The sequence below is a fragment of the Psammomys obesus genome, unplaced genomic scaffold (assembly GCF_907164565.1).
Source record: "Psammomys obesus unplaced genomic scaffold, mPsaObe1.curated_primary_1811, whole genome shotgun sequence".
Taxonomy (NCBI): Eukaryota; Metazoa; Chordata; class Mammalia; order Rodentia; family Muridae; genus Psammomys; species Psammomys obesus.
Window position 1 is genome coordinate 1,221,232 of NW_026596152.1, and position 14,360 is coordinate 1,235,591.

Here is a 14,360-nt window from a genome sequence, read left to right on the forward strand (position 1 = left end):
TTCCTTCCTTCCTTCCTTCCTTCCTTCCTTCCTTCCTTCCTTCCTTCTCCTCCTCCTCTTCCTTCCTTCCTCTCTTGCCTAACCTGACTCCCGGTTTCTGAGCTCATGGATGGCCCTGCCTTGGTGTGGGGAGGTGGAAGGCTTGCCGCTGTGTATCACTTCCTCCTTCCCTTTTTTTTTTTCTCTTTCCCTTTCCCTCTCCTTCCGTTCCCCTTTTCCTCCTGTCCTCTCCTCTTTCCTTCCTTCTTTGTTGGTGAGTGCTGGGCATGGGCCCAGAGTTTGCACATGCTGAGTCCCTGCTGAGCTGCACACCCAGCTTCTCGCTGTATGTACACGTTTTAAAGTTCCTGACTTGGATTTACTCTTTGAATCAAATGTCAGTAATTTATAGTTTTTATTTTAGGATGAGCACTGGGCTCCTTTCTTTTCTTCTTGAAGATGTAGTTGTTTGTCTTATCTGTGTGTCTGAGTGTGTGTATGTGTACCGTATGTGTGCAGGTACCTCTGGAGGAGGGAAGAGGTTGAATGCCCTGGAGATATATATTGGTGAGCCACCTGACCTGGGTGCTGGGCACGGAGCTGCAGTGCTCAGGAAGAGCAGTGTGCCCTCTGGCCGTTAGCCCCCTTTATTTTCTCTCTCAAACCACGAAAGCACTTAGGGCTATGTATTTTCCTGAATATCTGGGATTCACTATGCAAACCAGGCTGGCCCAGAGCTCACAGAGATCTGCCTGCCCCAGCCTCCTGACCCTGTGCTTTTTTGTTTGTTTGTTTGTTTGTTTGTTTGTTTGAGACAGGATTTCTCTGTGTATGTCCTGGAACTTGTGCTGTAGCCCAGGCTGGCCTCAAATTCAGAGATCTAATATGCTTCTTTTTGTTTTGTTTTGTTTTTTATTTGTTTGTTTTTCTGGACAGGGTTTCCCTGTGTAGTCTTGGCTGTGCTGGACCTGCTTTGTCCACCAGGCTGGCCTTGAACTCATAGAGATCCACTGACTGCCTCCTCCTGAGTGCTGGGATTACGGGGACCCCAGCTATGGGGTTGGGGCTTTTAAACTCATGGCACGATGTGTGCTCAGCATGCCTAGGCCCCACGGCCAGCACCTCACCATGCGTCCAACAAAAAAGAAAGACTATATTGACCTAAAATGTAGAGTAGGGTAGAGTTGCAGGGAGATTGGGAAATCTGATTTTAGACCTCAGTGGAATAAGGCCTACGATGTTTACCCCTGAGCAGAGGTCAGACCTGCCACAGGCCCTGTGGATGTCAAGCGCTGTGTGGAAGGGGGCCTGGGTGTGACCTGGGCAGGTTAGTGACTCATTCCTGTGCGGGTACACAGAGGAGCTGCCAGCAAACCCCACGCTTCGTTATTCTGTGCATTGATACCGGCTCTCAGAGAAGGGATTAGATGTGCCAAATGGAGCTGCTTTCTGAAGACACACGGTAGCAGAACAGAATGAAGGACCAAGGGCAGGGCAACATGGAAGGAAGGGAGTGTTGGCTACTGGTCTGGCCCAGCTCTAATCCCTGCACTTGGAAAGCCAGGTAAAGAGGAGGCCAGTTTGAGGCTAGCCTGGGCTACTCAGGTAGCAAGATACTCTCTGAGAAGGAGTGATGGCTGAGCAGAATGGTAGTGCTGCAGCCTTCCTGTCAGAGAGCTCTGCAAGGAGTCCTAGCTGTGTCCTCCCCCACAGCGCCAACTGTAGAGAGAGCTCCTCATTTGGCAATCGTATTACCCCCACTCTTCTCTTTGAGATAAGGGGCCCTTGATCACATTTCTTTGGGTTTAGTTATAGCTCAGTAAAGCTGTGGAACAACAAGAGGGGAAAGGGTGGTGGGAGGCAAGTTCTTGTCGGTGTCCTGTGTGCAGGAGGAAGAGAGACGAGTCAGGAATTCCAGCTTGCCTGGCCATTGGGGCCCCTGGCTACATGAAGGGTGTGACTAGTTTTGGGTTTGATTGGCATCACACATTCATACAAAATTAAAAGTGAAAGAGGTGGACCCTGGTTTGCTGTGAGAACATTTGGTATCCTCAAATAAGTAAAAAAAAAAAAGGTGGTCTTGAGGAGAGGGAGCTGGTCCCTTCCAAGTTGTAGTGGACCCTTGGGTAAGGCAAAGGGCTCCTCCTGGCACTTTAAGGCTGGTGGACAGGCAGAGGACAGTGGCCCCAAAGTCCCTCTGGATCTCAGTACCGTCTCTCCATCACCAAGAGACAAGGCCAAGCCACGTGCTCACTGCTCTCCGTTGGCACTGGCGCTGCCAACAGCAGGCTATGGGGAGAGCCTGGCCTAGCCCCCCTCCCTGGGAGCCAGCAGCACTGAGGGACAGGGTAAGAGGGTGTTGGGCTCCCCACCTCTGACTCTCCTCCTACCCCAAGAAGCCCTTTCAAAGGATTTCCTGGCAAAGTGCAAAGCTTCAATTCATTGAATTGCCTGGCAGGAGGCCCAGGATAAGGGGATGCTGGGAAGGGCCCACCGCTCACCTTAACTGCCCCCGGTTTCCTGGGACCCTGGCTGGCAGACCTACGCTGATCTCTGCATCCGGGGAGGCCACCCCTGCCCTGCGGAACCCAGGCACCCTGATCCTTTCTTGTGGAGCAGATGGTCACTCCAGAGGCTCAGGCTTGCTAAATCAGACGTTTAAATCCCGTAATCCTTGGTGAGAGGCTACGGGGAGGACAGCAGCCCAACGCTAGGGGTGGGTGAGGACTGTGTGCCAGCCCTGGAGGACGGACAGTTGGTTCCCAAGTTATGAATGGAGTCACCCTGCTCCCTCGTTGTCATGCAGCCCACAGACGGCCCCAGTGCGCAGCTTTGTTCCTCTCCTGGAACTGCAGCAGGACACCCCTGACTCCGACGCTGCCCGGGCTCATCCCTGCAAACTCATGACCCCCAAACTCATCCTGCACCTGGGACCCAGGCAGCCTATGCTGATAGCGACTCCTCAAAAAACACACAAGTGATAACAAAATTTTATTGTAAAATAAGAAATTGGTATATAAAAAGGGGTATAAAAAGGGAAGGGTAGGGAATGGATAAAATGTGGACAGGCTTTGCAGAGTTGGAAGAAACTGACCCTGAGCCCAGGGTGGAAAGAAAATGGGTCTCGGAGGATATGGACCCTATGAGAGCCGAAGATAGCATCTTACAGGGTGTGGGATGGGGTGAGATTTCATCTTAGGTGCCAGCAAGCAGCTGGATAGGATTTCGCTGGCCCAGCAGAGACCTGGCAACTACTGACCATTCCCCAACCGGGGCCGTGAACCAGCACTCCCGGAGGGGCTGAGCCCTAGCTACAGGGTAGTAAAAGGCAGTGGAAGGGACACACATTCGCTCCTCCTCTCTCACAAGCCCTGAGAAATAGGAAGGCAGGTGTGCACTTCGCAGCTGTGCCTGTGCAAGTCGGGAGAAAGTAAACTCGGTCACCACTGCGTATGGCCAATTGTAAACTCCATCCCCACCTACGAGAATCTTCCACTCTTCAAGCCTCTCCTCAAAGCCACAGTCTTAAAAGCTAGGTGTTCCCACCACCCTCCCCAGATCAACCCAAGCGGGGGGTCCAAGCACCCAAGTCATAAAATGGCAGGGAAGGCGGTGTGGGGAGGGAGGCAGAGGGGGGTCAGGAAGTAGAGGGGTCAGTCTGAGTCAGCCTCCTCTCTCTTGATCATCGGGTTCTTCCGAGGGGAGTTAGACTTGTCCTTCTTGGTCTTCAGACAGCTGTAGGAAGACAGAAGGGGGCGGGTGATGTGGTAGAACTAGCAATTTGGGCTTTTCTCCTCAGCAAGCTTTAGGATAAGAGGCCTGAAAAAAAAAAAGAATTTAGGACAGTCTCTACCATGGATAGGCATATTCACAGGATTATTGGAGTACTTCTAAGAACCAGTCATCCCCCTTCCTCCTCCTCCTCCAACATCAACACCGCCACCACGAGACAGGGTCTTGCCATGTAGCCCTAGCCGGCCTAGAACCTGTTTTACGTAGTTTATGAGGGATTCAAACTTCCAATAACCCTCCTGCCTCTGCTCAGACTACAGGAGCACCTTAACCCTCATCCCACTTCAGAGCTTGAAAGGACCGTAAGGAGGCCACACAGGGCCTTTAGCATTCAGCAGCCTCCTCACTCATTAGGCAGATGCGGTTTAGTTCTTGTCTTTTACCACAAAGTCAGAGTTGGAGGAAAGGGGTGGAGCCCCAGCAGGGAGCTGCCCAGCCACTCACCTGGCTTGCGCCCTGCCATCTCCCGACTCCCCTGCAGCCTGGGCATCCTTCAGTTCCAAGGCTTCATTCAGCTCCCGGAAGACCTCGAAGCGTTTCCGCCCACGGATCTGCAGTAAGGGTGAAAGGGGACACAAGTATTGGGCAAAGTCACTGAGCCACTTTTAGGCCTTCAACTACTTTGGTCTTTCTGAAAGTTTGGTCCCCAACTTAAGGTGGCTTGACTCACAGTTCTTTGGGGGAATCTATGGTGGTGTGAGGGTTAATAGGCATCACGCCTGCGTCAATGTGGGTCTTGTCAGCCTAGGATGGTCTGTGGGTGCTGCTGGCAGAACAGCACAGCTCCCGGCAGCGTGACCACCAGGGGAAATTCAATCTGGGAAATGCGCCGTGTTGCTGAGCTGTGGAGTCCAGTCGGTTAGGTGGATTAAATGTACCATGTGTGCCACCAGGGACGGAATCCACAACCTGGTGCATGCCAGGCAAATCTTCTGAAACTGAGCTATGTCCTTAAACCCAAGCTTTTTTTCTTGCAAGCTTCCCCAGTTCTGAGATTACAGGTATGTGTCAATCATGCCTGGCTCTAATGCATTTTAGATATATGGTATTTTTTTTCCCTGACACAAGTATTTTTTTTTTTAGTCTTGGCTGTTCTGGAACTTGCTCTGTAGACCAGGCTAGATCCACCTGCCTCTGCCTCCCGAGTGCTAGGATTAAAGGCTTGCCACGGTATTTTCAACCAATGATGATTTTCCTAGGACGCCCTCCCATCCTAAGTGGAGGACAAGTTAGTGTACTCAGTCAGGCATAACCAACAGCCATTGTCCCGGTATCCCCACTGCCCCTGGGCATGTGCCTTTAAGCTGATGTCACACCTAGAGACGGGGCAGCGGAAAAAAGAAATAGCATTTTGGGCACTAGACTTAGAACTTGAACCTGGCAGTAACACCGGCTTTTTACACGTAGGAGGCAGCAGAGGCAGTAACGGACACAGCCTTGATGTGGGACTCTCCCACCCTCGGTACCTTGAGGGTGAAATACTCTCCGTCAGCTGGTTTCCTCTTTGACTGGGGAGAGGAGCTGGTGTTGGTGGGCAGGGCTGCGGAGGAGGAGGGCAGAGGTGAGAGGATGACTGGGGGGTGACGCTGAGCAGCCTCTGCCACCCTCCATGTCCTGCCCGCTAACCTCGCTTAGCACTCCCTTGCGGCAGCTCTGGGCAACGTTGTTTTTTGCGTAAATTCTCTTCCTCTGTGCGGCGGTCTCTCCCAGGACACGCGCAAACGCGGACCTCAAAGCTGTTCCGGCCCAGCAGGTTGCCACTGCCCGGGAGAAGGTGAGGGAAGGAACATGCCCCGTGTAAGACAGTAAGAAAGGAGGAACCTGCGCTGACTGTTCTGCAAAGCGGGCCCCTCCCGCCCCCAACTGCCCTCGTCCTATCTGGAGCCAAAGCTCCAGCTGCAGGGACCCTGAGAGGCCATAGAAAGAGCTTGAGAGCGCAGCGGAGGCGGCGGCTCCATCCAGGCAGCTAGGGGAGGAGCTAAGAGGGGGAGGCGGGGGGCGCGGGCGGGCTCGCGGCGGGGGTAGGGCTCGCCTGCGCTCCTACCTGGGGTCTTCCAGCGTGATGATGGTGAGGATGGGCCGGCGGTTCATGCCGCCCATGCAGGAGCTATTACACATGTAGTTGTAGTGGATGGTGGTGCAGTCAGCGCCGACCTGCGGGCGGAGACAGGATGCGGAGAAGCCACTCCCAACCTCGCCCCAGGGACTGTGGCAACCAGGAAGTTCCGCAGCTTCTAAAAAGCTCGGGTGTTAGCCGGAGGGCGGGGACGTTCACCCGTTGTGCACACTCCTGGAGTTGTGGGCTGCTGGCCAAGAAGCCAGTGCACTGGACACGGGGCACAACGCGCTTTGCGTGTGCGCGGGGACAGGACTCGGCGTCTCCACCGCCCCTCTGGGGGGCAACCCCTTCCAGCCCTGCTTCTTCCAGGCCGGGCTCGGCAGGTTACTCAGGAGGCTGAGGCAGGAGGATTGCTGCAAGTTTAAAAATCAGCCCGGGCTGGAGCAAACCAAACCCTGTCCTTAAAGCAAACCATGACGACGGAAGGAAGCACAGACCTCGGGCGACTCATAGGGCACCAGCACGCTGTGGCGGAAGGTCTGCCTGTCGTCCACGTACTCGGCATGCAGGTTCCCTTCCACGCGGATCAGATGCTGGGGAGGGGCCCTTCCACGCGGATCGGACGCTGAGAGGAGTCGAGAGTAAGCCACAGGCCCAGCACCCAGGGCAGCCAGGCCTCCCCTCACAGACCGACACGGCGCTCACCTTCGTTTTCCGAGCAGCGCTCATGGTGTGGGCAGCGTCGCACCACCTCTGTCATGTGCTGTGAGTTCTTGTAGATGGCCATGGCGCGGACGCGGGTGCCAGGGGGCGGGGCGGAGCTGACCCACAGCTGCACGGGGCATGTCTTCGCCAGCTGGCAGAACAGCTTATTGAGGGAAGGGGAGTACTGGAAGACAGCAGAAAGGATTGAGGATCAGGGGAAGGCCAAAAATGGACAAGGTCAAGGGGGGCCTGGATGGCAGGCGTGGAGGTGGAAGGCAGCCCGAAATGACAGGCTTGGGGTCTACGCTGCAGGCTTCTCTGCGCCTTTTGCTCCTTTTTGTTGTTTTCTGAGACAGGCTTTCTCTGTGTAGCCCCAGCTATCCTGGAGCTCACTCTGTAGACCAGGCTGGCCTTGAACTCATAGAGCTCTGCCTAGTTCTGGCCACCACACCGGCTTCTCTTCTTTATCAAGGACGGTCTTGAACTTAGGCTGCTCCAGCCTCCCCCTCCCTCCGCTGGCCAGGAGGGCACCACCCCACTGGCTGTTCTTGTCTTTGGTGGGAAGGGGCCTTGCTAGGCTGTCCGGGCTGTCCAAAAGCTGCTCTTCCTCAACATCCCAAGCAGCTGGGGCTGCAGCAGATGCCAATGTGCCTGGCTTCACAAGATTATTTTCAAAAGCCAAGAAAGGAATGTGAGGAAAGAGAGTTCCATGTCCCCTGGAGAGAGGCAGAGCGCAGGAAAGGAAGGATAAAAGGCAAAGAAAGGTTCAGGGGGGAACGAAACAAACGCAAGTCAAAGACCAGAGGCTAGAGAAGAACCCCAAAATCTAGACAGGAAAAAAACAAAAAGAAAACAAAACAGCAACAACAACAGGCATGGAAGGGTCACAGAAAGTCCACTCCTCAGGCCCACTGACCGTGCACGTGACAGACTTGGCTGTCCCGGATTGCAGGAAGCCCAGGCGGAAGCCATAGTTGCCCTGGAAGGTTTTATGGGAAGGGACGAAGGATGACAAGGGCCAGGAAGCGGGTGGTGCAGGGGCGGCTGGTGCGGGGGCCTCAGGCGAAGGGCCCTCTGCCGGAGCTGCGCACACTGGGAGGGCCTCGTCCGCATCTCCCAACCAGCTCGCCACATCCTGGGGCAGCAGCAGATCCTCCATAGGCTCCAAGGTGGACTGCACGTGGGCCAGAGAAGAGCCTCAGCGCTGTGTTCTCAGTTTCCAGAACCCTCAGTCCTCCCCACCCCGCTGCCCTTACCAGAAGGTTCTTTGGAGGAAGCCTGGAAAACAAGAGCAGACAGTTAGCGGCACTGATGTCCTTTTTTACGGAGACAGCCTTCCGCTTATCCCGGGCTGGCTTTGAACTTGCCAAGTGGTGAAGAGTAACCTCAAACTTCTGATCCCCTGGCCTCCCAAATGCAGGGATTACGGGCCCCCAACACCAAACCCTGTTCTGGCACTACTGTTTCTGCTTCTCATGGCCTCTGCTAGGGAACAGGATTGGGGGGCACCTTAGGGGCCCCATAAACTCACAGTTTCCACAGGTCTGAAAATGTCTCCTGACTCAGAGGGGGCTCAATGCTGAGATCCGACTGTGGCTCTTCCATGGCAGTATCCAAAAAGCCAGCCAGGATGCTGTGAGCAGAAAAGTGAGGGCTTGTGTAGAACAACTTGTTTTTTCCCCCAATGCTGTCGTAGCTCCCAAGTATTACATTTATTAGTAAACTTTAAAGCACTAAGTCCCAGTGTTGCAGCCGTCCACACTGGTTTGGACTACCTCCCAGCTCCGTACCTGGTCAGCTGACACCTTGTAGCCCTGGCCGCCCCTGCTCCACCTCTGTCCTCAAGGCAACTTCAGGAAGGCAACCTTCACTATAGATCCTTCCGTCTGTTTCCCTCCCACCTGGGATCGGAAGTCCAGCCCAAGTTAGCCAATCGGAGGCTCTACACAACACTGAGACAGGAGATTCTCCACAGAAATGATAATGGCCCCAGCGGGCTGCAACCAGACGGAGGCGCTCAGTAATCTGCATCAGAATACACAGAGCACCAGACCATCCTCCACCAGAGGTGACGCCTCTTCCAGGGCAGAGCTCCAGCCCTCCTTATCAGTCTCTAATCTCGGGAGGAAAAGATAAGCAGAGAAGCACCCCCCCACCTCTCCCTCACAGCCCTCCGCCCCAGGCACACCTGCCAGGCTCCCCAGGAGCACTCCTTTCACACACAGCTCCAGTTTTCAAACTCTCTTTATGGCAACCATCAGTGTCTCCCTCTAGACCAGCTCCCCGATCCCCTGCAAACTCAGGCCAGCAACTTGCCTCCAGCCCTCCCTGTGGGCTCCAGCTAACACTTCTGGCACAATCAGCACAGTTCCTTGTACAAGAGCAAGGTTGCTGTTTCTGTTCTCCCCATGGCTAGGGGGTAGGTCATCCTGCATGCCACAGGTCTCCAGGTGTGCTCGGCCGCAGCCAGGGAGCGCCAGCAAGCCAGGCCGTGACTCCTCTACACTTCCTTTAACTCACTTGCTAATCATTAGCCACACAGCCATCACCTCACTTTCTCCGGACTGGCTTTCACACGGCCCCACTAGGCTTTCCTTAAAAAACTTACTTCCTTATTTAAACATTTACCTGTTTAGTGTGTATAGGTGCAAAGAGCCAATGTGGAGTCAGAGGACAACTTGCAGGATTTGTCCCCTTCTGCTATGTGGGTCCTGGGGATTGAATCCAGGGGCAGAATAACTACCTCTGGCTAGCCCTGGGACATCACAGGTTTCCTTTCTAACAGCAAACACAAACATTCCAGGACAACTCTGCTCATACTATAATCTGAATACTCACTTCTGCATTGATGTGGGTCAAACACCGCTTCATTTACTTAAGACTCTGACTAGAGAGACCAGCTGCTCTTCCAAAGGTCCCGAGTTCAACTCCCAGCAACCACTTGGTGGCTCACAAGCACCTACAGAGAGATTTGGTGCCCTCTGCTGGTACACATGCAGGCAGGATGCTGTACAAGTAATAAATAAACACCCTGAGAAATCCTTTCCTCCATCATGACACCTGCCAAGAGCACACAGAAGGAAGGCAAACGAGCTCATTATTAATGATGGCCACCCAGGCAATCCAGCGCGTGGCGGGCTCTTTGCATGTCTCTTGCAATCAGCTAAGGCAGGTCTATACTGTAGCCCCTCTAGTCTGCGTCCTGAGGTGGCTGGCGTTGGAAAAGCCCAAGGGAGGCCCAAAGCTTCTTGAGATTAATAATTAAAACTGTAGACATTCATGAGTGGGTGTTCGGAGGGCAAAGGTCCTGAGCTGGACACTTCACTGTTACCCTCATGTAAGATGCACCTGTCTGAGAGGGTCACCATTTCCGAGGGTGGAGCTCAGCAGTGGTGTTTACCTAGTCTGTGAAGCCCTAGGTTCAGCACCTCCAACAGCACCTGAACACACACGTGTAAACGGAGGCAGGTGCCTGGCGTGTGGAGGAGCTCTCAATGTTAATGTGTTAATATGACTGCCTCCTACCCACAGGCTATTTAACAGCCTCTATGAGCTGGCAGGGCTTCTGTGGTACTAACGGCTTCCCCACTCCCGCAAGTTCACCTGGTCGGGGAACTGTGTGTGTGTGTGTGCACGCGCGCGCGAGTGTGTGTGTGACAGGCACACACAGGCAGTCTCTCTGGCCTGTCACTCAGGCCATTAGTAGCAATTACGCTTTCAGTGTTTCCTGAAATGAACAGTCGCCAACATGTACCATTTTTGAGCAGGGACTTCTCACAAGCACAAGATCAGGAGGCTGTAACATTAAGGGTTTTTTTTTGTTGTTTGTTTTTTGTTTAATTTAAAATCAAGTCAAATGCACAGGGAGATGGGATGTTTAACAAAATACAAAACACTAGGTGGGAAGGCAATAAACCCGGAAGAGGCTTGAGCACAACTCTGGCTGCTAGCCCAGGCCCAGCAGGCCTGCCTTTTCAGGGGGCTCATCTCATTTGCTCCGCTGAGGAGGCAGGACAGGCGAGGCGAGGCAGGCAGGTGGGGGCCGGCGCCCTTGCCGGTCACAGACCAGTATGTCTTCTGACTTACATAAACTATGTAGTTTTTCTGCAGATCGTATTTGTTACCCAGTATGTTTCTGAAGCGTCTGTGAAGAACTGTTTTATTTGTGTTTCCCCTCCAGAGGAGAGGGTTCTGTTGTAAGTGCTCCATGCTGAGCACGGAGCTGAAGACCTGGAGTCCCAGCGTCACGGCTTGTCCAGGGCCACCCTCCAGCCCCCAAACAGAAGGGACAAGGCTGCATCAGCCCGCCACCCAAGGATGGGAACCAGGGAAGTCAGAAGCCACATCCTACTCGGAACAAAATTTTCTCCCAGTGTTTCAGAGTTTATTATAAATATCTTCTGGGCTGGCAGTGTAGCTCAGCGGTCTTGCCTACTATGTCCCAGGCCCTGGGTTCAACTCACAGCACTGGGGGAAGGATGGGGTAGGTGGGTCTTGAGGGCATTGGTTCTAAAACGTAACGAGGGAGGGTCTGGTATAATTTAACACAAAACCACGTCTAGGTACACTTCCTAGAACTGGACAGGGATGGCGGGGCACAAAAACACCGTCAGCGTTATTCTGGGTGGGGTCGGAGAACTTAGAACAGAGCCCGCTAGAGGGGGGCACACGATAAAACGGTCTTCACAAGCGCTTCAGAAAGAGATCAGCAGAAAAACTCTAAATAGTTTATAAATCAGAAAACATATGGGTCCGAGACTGGAAAAGGCGCTTGGTACCAAGATTACCTCCCAACTAAATCTTGTCGTCAACTGACCTCTACATATACACTGCTACACAACCACAAACACACGAGCGCACGCACACGCACTATATAAGTGGACCATTATTTTATTTTCCAAAAACTTTTTCTTTATTTATTTCTGAGACAGCGTTTCTCTGTGTAGCCCCAACTGTCCTGGACTCACTCCTCTGCCTCCCAGAGTGCTGGGATCACAGGTGTGTGCCACAGCGCCAGATTTTTTATTTATTACCTTTTACTTTGGAGACAGACTCACTCTGTAGCCAGGCTCTATGGCAATTCTGTTGCAGCTTCCTGAGTGTTCTGTCCACAGGTGTGAGCCTGGCTTCGGACTATTATTTTATAAACAGCTATGAAATGTGTGAAAGACAGCAACCATAAGAAAAAAAAAAAAAATCACAAGACCTAGGCAGGTCTCAGGAAGCGAGTTCATGGGACTAAGGCTGGTGGTCAGAGAGAGTCTGAGCTTTATTAAGCAAGAGCGGGGTGGGAAAGAGCCCACACATTGCTTATTGTGTGTAACTAAAATAGTCTGGCAAATTTTGGGCTTGTCTCCCAACACACTCCTGCACCAAGACAGAGACACTTGGTGCATTCTATCTGCCAGAGACAAGAAACCAAACCAACCAAAGAAAATGTGAAGTTAGGTGTTCCTGGTTAGCCTTTTCCCTAAAAGCTCACCAGGGTTTATTTAGGTCTCCAAACCATACCAACTTAACAAATAAGGGGTCAAAATTACTTCTGTCTCTTCTGATAGGACTTCACCTTGGAAAATGTAACTTTTGGAGCCTATTCCTCGCCCTGTCACCTTTCAGAGTCTCACTATGTATTCCAGGCTGGTCTTAAAATCATCAGTGACTGTGTTAATCTCCGCAGTGCTGGAATCTAGGCACTCAGTTTGCTGTGAGGGTTGTTCCAAGTCTAATAAAATAAACCAGGTGGTGGTGGTGGTGGTGGTGGTGGCGGTGGCGGCACACACCTTTGATGCCAGCACTCAGGAGGCAGAGGCAGGTCGATCTCTTCCAGGCCAGCCTGGTCTACATAGTGAGGTCCAGGATAGCCAGGGCTACACAGAGAAACTCTGTCTCAAAAACAAGCAAGCAAACAAACAAGACTCAGTAAGACCCAAACCACGAGCAGGAGCAAAGGAATGGAGGAAAGGATGGAGCGTACAGTCGACTGCCTCCCACCTGCTGAGCCATGCGGGGACTTTCCTGCTGTGAATAACACAGATCACTGCTTGACACCAAGACAACCTCCTTTGCCGCGCTGGGTTCAGCCTTGGTTTTCGTGGTCCTGGCACGCTTGTCAGAGTAAGCATCGGCCACAAGCTGCATGTCCGTGCCTTGTTCTTTGACGAGGTCTTGTCATGTAGCCCAAGTTGGTTTTCAACTCATGGCAATCCTCTCGCCTTAGCACCCACGAGGAGTCCTGGCACTAGCGGCACCACGTCTCCCTCATCTCGTGTTCCCTCATTAGGTCACAACTTAGCTACAGATGATTTAAACACTGGCAAACCCATCCTAGCTCCCAACAGCCACTGCACTAAATTTTCCAGAAGAGCTGAAGAGCTTGGTAGACAACGATAGTTCTCCAAGCTGTCTTTATTAAAAAAAGCAAATATTTACATATATCTGCATTTGTAAGTAGGGGTGGGGCTCAGGGCCCCGCCCCTTTCTTTTCACATTCTAGACACCAAACCTAGACAAGAGATTACAAGAACAGTTCGCCTATCTGCATAGCAATCCACGGGATTGTCCTTCACTGCTGGGGTCCTCTTCACGCTTAGACTTAAATGTAGTCACTAGTACACTTCTCTATAAACTTGAGTTACCTAGGCTTCCTCTGAGTTTTATACCTTAAGGTCCTGTCTCCCTATTGCTCGCTTATTCTCTACAGTAAAACCACTAAACCTGCAGGGGGACAAAAAGAAATTTATTCTCCTTTCCAAGCGCTGTGTGGAAAGACTATTTTATTTATTTAGTCTTTCGAGACAAGGTTTCTCTGTGTAGCCCTGGCTGTCCTGGCCTCGCTTTGTAGACCAGGCTGGCCTCGGACTCACGGAGATCCACCTGCCTCTGCCTCCCCGAGCGCTGGGATTAAAAGCGTGAGCCACCACGCACCGCTGAAAATGCTATTTTTACCGAAAGGAAGGAAAGAAGGAAAGAAGGGAGACAGGCAGGACGTTGGGGGTGCGGCACACCCGGGCAGCGCCCCCGCCACCCCGCGCCGGGAACCGGCCCCCGGGGGCACCGCACACAGGACCTGGGCAGCCGCTGGCCAAGGCCCGCCCCTTCCGCTCTCGGGACGTGCGGACCGCGTCCTCGGGGGGGACGGCTCACCCCAAAACCGGATACCCTAAGTGCCTTTCCGGCGGGGACGGCCGGCCTATGCGAGCGGTCCGGGGGGGAGGGCGGTGGGCGCCCGGCTTCCCCGCGCCTCCTGGGCGGACAATAACAGAGCGGCGGGCCGGGAGGCGCGGCCGGCGGGGGAGAGAGCCGCTCGGGACAAAGGTCCGGAGGCCGCGGGGCCTCGGCCGCCCGCTGCCCCGATCCCCCGCTGCACTCGGGATCGGCGCCCCTGACCCGGGGCGGGCGGGCCGGCGGGGGGCCCGGCGCCCGACCCTGTGCGTGCTTTCCGGGAGCGAGCCCGGCCGTGCCCCCTCCCTGCCCCCGCCGCCCACCCACGGTGGGTCCTGCCCACCCCGCCCCCCGCCGCCCCCTCACCGTGCGGGCCGAGCGCCGGGCCTTCGGGGCGGCGTGTCACCTGGCGGGGAAGCGGGCCGAGCTGCCAGGCGCCCCGGTCCGCGGAGCTACCTGCGGGGACGCCGAGCGCTGGAACTTCCAGCCCGTGTGAGCACATGGGAGGGGAAAGTCCCAATCCCAGCAAGCCCCGCGAGACTGCTGGCACAAAGCTGGACGGCCGCCATGGCAAGTAAGGGCAAGGCGTCCTGCGGGCTGAGGGCAGGAGGCGGAGGCGGGGCGCCTCGGGGTCGGCGCCCCGAGGCCGAGGCCGCCGCCGGGT

General features: G+C 54.2%; 1 protein-coding gene across 5 annotated transcripts; it reads right to left on the bottom strand.

Moving 5' to 3' along the window:
- Nucleotides 1-2,953: 2,953 nt before the first annotated feature.
- Nucleotides 2,954-14,336, bottom strand: Tp53 (tumor protein p53). Of its 5 annotated transcripts, none has more exons than XM_055594452.1 (12): nt 14,063-14,336; nt 9,374-9,494; nt 8,067-8,168; nt 7,792-7,813; nt 7,452-7,709; nt 6,536-6,719; nt 6,328-6,455; nt 5,816-5,925; nt 5,398-5,531; nt 5,238-5,311; nt 4,216-4,322; nt 2,954-3,714 (listed from the first exon to the last, which is right to left on the bottom strand). In XM_055594452.1, the coding sequence occupies exons 2-12, from the start codon at nt 9,379-9,381 to the stop codon at nt 3,633-3,635; spliced, it is 1,209 nt and encodes a 402-aa protein (XP_055450427.1). In that variant the 5' UTR covers nt 9,382-9,494; nt 14,063-14,336; the 3' UTR covers nt 2,954-3,632. The 5 variants fall into 5 exon arrangements, with proteins under 5 accessions (XP_055450427.1, XP_055450425.1, XP_055450426.1 ...); XM_055594450.1 differs by having other exon boundaries at nt 9,374-9,542; XM_055594451.1 differs by having other exon boundaries at nt 9,374-9,595.
- Nucleotides 14,337-14,360: the final 24 nt, after the last annotated feature.

Excerpts from the sequence above, each read along its gene's own strand:
- Tp53 (XM_055594452.1), bottom strand. Across the intron at positions 5,532-5,815 it reads ATCACGCTGGAAGACCCCAG|TGGCAACCTGCTGGGCCGGA; the intron begins GTAGGAGCGCAG and ends TCTCCCGGGCAG. Across the intron at positions 3,715-4,215 it reads GATGGCAGGGCGCAAGCCAG|CTGTCTGAAGACCAAGAAGG; the intron begins GTGAGTGGCTGG and ends GTCTTCCTACAG.